This window comes from Puntigrus tetrazona, unplaced genomic scaffold (assembly GCF_018831695.1).
Source record: "Puntigrus tetrazona isolate hp1 unplaced genomic scaffold, ASM1883169v1 S000000837, whole genome shotgun sequence".
NCBI classification, from domain to species: domain Eukaryota; kingdom Metazoa; phylum Chordata; class Actinopteri; order Cypriniformes; family Cyprinidae; genus Puntigrus; species Puntigrus tetrazona.
The window spans coordinates 595001-600000 of record NW_025048437.1 but is presented as its reverse complement, the minus strand read 5'-3'; the positions used below and the strand labels follow the sequence as shown (position 1 = coordinate 600000).

The 5000-nt window shown below is 32.1% G+C and overlaps 1 protein-coding gene across 4 annotated transcripts in view; it reads right to left on the bottom strand.

Annotated features, from left to right (window-relative positions):
• The window catches only part of eps15l1b (epidermal growth factor receptor pathway substrate 15-like 1b), a 32703-nt gene that overhangs the window by 18853 nt on the left and 8850 nt on the right, over positions 1-5000 (bottom strand). For all 4 annotated transcript variants that reach the window (XM_043233455.1, XM_043233457.1, XM_043233456.1 and 1 more), the window contains exons 16-18: positions 3732-3929; positions 2437-2586; positions 368-482 (exon numbers count right to left, since the gene is read on the bottom strand). In XM_043233455.1, coding sequence (XP_043089390.1) covers positions 368-482; positions 2437-2586; positions 3732-3929 — 463 coding nt within the window. The remainder of the gene's footprint in view (positions 1-367; positions 483-2436; positions 2587-3731; positions 3930-5000) is intronic.

Sequence of the window (5000 nt, the reverse complement as noted above, 5' to 3'; positions counted from 1 at the left end):
TTGACCAAATTCTGTGTTGTGCGTTTCATTTATAGATAGCAATTTAAGGTTTAATTTAATTAAAACATGCCTAATTAATTGAAGTATCTTGCAATTTCGACTTTCATTTCATGCAATAATAAATCCAAAATCATCACATAAATACCAATTACATTTTTAAAACTAAAATATTTAAATGCAAAGTAACCGTTTCCATGAGGATGACTGAATTAGGGCCCTATGCAGGACTTTTTATTTTTTACCAAATTTTTAAAAGCATGCCTAATTAATTGAATGATCCTGATATAAACTCTGAATTCTTTCCATCCGGCATTATTAATTTGCATGAGAACAGGAGGATGGAGACGGTTATTGAGCGTGAGCTCACCTTTACTGAAGGGGTCACTCTTGAAGGGGTCTTCACTCTGGAAGGGGTCTGCGTTCAGGCCTTGAGAGGCGTTACTGTTAAACATGGCCATCCTGGACTTAACCAGCGAGTCCTCCTGAAACACACACAGCATTCAGCTCGTGTTTGCTCTGCTTCTCCGACCGCGGGGAAAATATTATCATTGTAATGAGTACGGAGAGGGCATCGTTGAGCTCTACAGGCCGTCTTCATTTCCTGCGCTTCGTCTCCTGACGTCAGACGTCACAGAAAGAGTGAGCCAGTGTGTGGCGTAATTACATTAACAATAACACGAGTAAAGGCACTCTGACGCGTGCGTGTGTGTGTGTGTGTGTGCGTGTGTGTGTGTGTGTGTGTGTGTGTGTGTGTGTGTGTGTGTGTGTGTGTGTGTGCGTGTGTGTGTGTGTGTGTGTGTGTGTGTGTGTGTGTGTGTGTGTGTGTGTGTGTGTGTGTGTGTGGTGTTGAGTGGTTTCCCTCTAACCTTTCGATGGAAGGTTAATTTAAATGAGAACAAACATGTGGACTGAAGCATAATAAAACCAAACGTTTCCCTTAAAGCTCAAGGAGGTGTTTTACTGTAAAGGTGATTTTTAAAGTTAAAATATTCACTCCTTGTTTGCACTAAGGCACTAAATTACTCCTTAATTAGTAAAAACAAACAGATAACACGTTTACAGTAAATACATAGAGTTTCCAAACCTTTTTGACTATGACTTCTCCATCATTCATTATTGCTGGATAAGATAATTAGAGATTTTGAGCCATGATTACATGTTAATTTTTTATTTATTAATTTTTTAATTTAACTTTTAAATTTCTATGGTTTTCTATGACCGTTGGGACGAATGAATAATGTTTTTTTTTTTTTTTTTTTTTTTTTTTTTTACAGATTATTAATTTATTTACAGATGTTACAGATACAGATATTTAATTTAGTCATTATTTTACTCTAATACATTTTTTAAAAATCACATATCGCTTTAGCAAATTTTAATATTGTTATAGCTAAAAAAAATATTTGAAATGAAAAGTGTTCAGTAAATGGAGCTGAAAGGAAGTAAAAAACTAAATATTTGGGGAGAAATCCTGCTTCGACAAGTCACAACTAAAATTAAAGTGAAAACAAAACAATTTAAGCCAATTAAATAAGAAAATGTTTTTTAAATAAATACAAAACAATGATCAAAGGAAATGAACAAAACAAGTATTACAACTAAATGTGGGAATATGAAGCAGATCAAGTTTCATCAAATGTAGCTTCTTTTTTTTTTTTTAAATGAAAATATTTAATAAATTAAAATATACAACAAAAAGCCGTCATTGCAATATTAAATAATGTTGCCTTTTGTTGTTTTTCCCTCTTTATGTTTAGTCAAGATTTCATTATTATTTATTAATTTAGTTAAAATAGCTCTGAAGAAAACTTAAAGATGAAAAAACTGAAGTACAAAAATGACTTAAACTAAAACTGCAATGGCAAATATAGAAATAAGCCTAAAAATATAGAAATGACTAAAAACGGGACAAAACTAAAATTAAAAACATATTTAATTTTTTTATTTAAATATAAAAATATTTAATATTTATTTATATATTTAACAAGTTATTAAAAACAATGATTATTGCTATGACTAAAGCTGTAAGCTGAGCAAAACTAAAACTAATCTAAAAGCTTGTTTTTTAAAAAAAAGCTCATGTTCATGAGAAACCAAGTGTTTAAACTCATTTCACAAACTGCTAAATATGTAAATCTAGTACGTGCTTGGTTATGGCCACTCATTCGTCCTTCTGTTTAAGTCGAAACGACCTGGAAAATCTCCTTAGACTGATGATACACGGCGCGACTTTCACAGCAATGTAGCCTGGGTACTTTTTCACTGAGAATGGGAAACAAATTTCTATCTGGAGACTTTAAATGAGTCACAGGCCCTTTAAAGGACATTCGCCCAGCAATATTACTCAAAACGTTGCCTTAAAGTTCAACACGCACACAAAATCAGGCTCGCCTCGGCAGACAGGAGCACACGAGGAGCACATGGGTGATTCCTGACCTTGACGTCGGCCGTGGAGCTCTCCTCAGAGATGAGCTGGTCCAGCTGGGTCAGGCTGATGGAGCTGTCGCTCAGAGCCTTGCTGTAGCGCTCGATGGTCTTGTTGAGCTCCCGCTGAACCTCGTGTATCTCGCTGAGCTCGCTGCGCGTCTGAGGGGACACATTCACGCCACAGACATCACTAAACGGCGCGTTACTGCAGGCACTTCAAGACGGACGGTTAGAATATTACACATCAATGACAAATAAGTTGTCTACACATTGAGGTTGCTCAATTTTTTTATATTTATTTTTGCATGATGTATTGCAAGGCGTTTAATATGCTGCTATTAGATATTGCATTAAAAATATGTTGTTAATTTTTTTATAAAAATAAATAATAATAATAGATATAATAATAATAATAATAATAATAATAATAATAAATATAAATATATAAACATAATAATAATAATAAATATATAAATATAATAATAAATATAAATATAATAATAATAATAATAATAATAATAATATATATATATATATATAAAACTAGTGCTGTACTGCAAAAGGTTTAAAATGCAAATGTCATGAAAACATTTTTACTAATTTTATTTTTAGGAATTTTATCATTATAAATTTATTATAATTATTAATGCATAGGTCAACTGAAATGTATTATTGATATCAAACATGCAGTGGAGTTAAATTTATATTAGAATTTTTAGCAACACCCTAAAAATATCCTAAAACCCAAATATTGACAAGTTTATGAAAATGTGCAAGAAAGCTATATTTGACATTTCAGATTAATAAAAGACAAAGAAAACACATTCAGGTGATACTTTTAAGTATCTAAGGTGTCTATTAACATTATAAAATGTTCAGCTTTAGATTTTTTCATTTTTCTATTTTGATGAAAGTTTGAACAAATTTGTATTGTGTTTTTATGTTTATTTATCAGAATTAGTTATTTGGCGCATTAAGTTAAACAAAACAACACATGAGAAATATTGCCCTTCTCTGTATTATATATGTTGGTTTGTGTGTGTGTGTGTGTACATACATGCATGCATGCATACACATTTATAAACACACACACACACACACACACACAAATAAATATATATAAATTGTTGCATTAAGCTAATGCTTATTTTATCAAAAGTAACTAAACAGTCCATGAAATAAGTTGAATCAGTCCCAGGAGTGCGACAAAGAAGTAAACGACCATGTATAAGTGTTGAGTGACCTGAAGGGCCCCGAGTGAAAACGGTGTGTGTGTGTGTGGGATACGTGCTGGAGTGTGTGACCTGGTCCATCTCGTCCTGCGATGTCTTCAGCAGTTTGAGGATGCTGTCCAGCTTGGCCTTCCCAGCGCGCAGACTCTCCTCCAAGCGCTGCTCCTCTTGTTCCAGACAGTACAGGTCCGTCTTGGTTCGGCTCATCTCCTTCTCCTGCGTCTGCACGTCTGACTCCTGAGACAGGATCTGAGTCTGCAGCGATGTGATCTACAGACGCACACAGTCAAGCATCACTAATACGAATCACACCCGATTTTCAGCGTGAAGTCATTCGGACCGTATTTCATTCATACTTCACGCACTATTTCAATTCAACATGCACTGGAGATCTAAACTGTTATCTAAAAGTTATAGACTATACCCTTCGTTTTTACTAAGACAGCTAATAAATGCATCTGTATAAACAAACAATAAACATGTTTACTGTAAACAGTCAGGGTTTCCTTTCCGGTCATTACAAGGAAAAATCCAGAGCACATTTACAGAGACTGATTTTAAGCCGATTAAATATTTTACAGTTAAACTTTTACTGCTTTTTATTAAGCCTGAAAATGGGGATGTAACCGTTTCAGGTTTTCAACACCGTAGAGATATATATATATATATATATATATATATATATATATATATATATATATATATATATACACACTGTATAACGGAAACAGTGTCCCTTTAGTGCTTTGATCTATTTAATTAATATTTAGCTACATTTTAAATGCTCAATTTAAAATAAAATCATTTTTATGAAACAAAACGAAAGCGTTTAGATGAAATTTAGCTTTGGCAACTAACTGAAACGAAAGCTGAAATACTGACATCGTTCAAAAAATAAATATCTGAAATATCAGTAAATCAATGTCAAGCAGAAATATGCAAAAAAAAAAAAAAAAAAAAAAGAGGAAACTGAAATGTAAATATTATTTAAAAAAGTTAAAAATTCAAGTGAAACAGAGAAATGTTTCCTTCCCAAATAACTCAACTGAAAAAGGCTTAAGTTCAATTGCTGAAATTATTAAATCTAAATAAAATAAACTAAATAAGATGCGTAAAGTAGACAAAATTATTAAAGCAAAAATTAAAACGAAAAATATGCTCAAAACTCAAAATATTAATAAATACTATGATAACCTAAAAAAAAAAAAATACTGGTGAATGGAAAATATTAAAATGACTAAATGCATTAAATGTTGAATAAACTGTAAATTAAAAAATGCTAAATAAATTAAATAAAAAACATTTATTCATTATTCTAAATAAAAATGGCCACTGCTACAG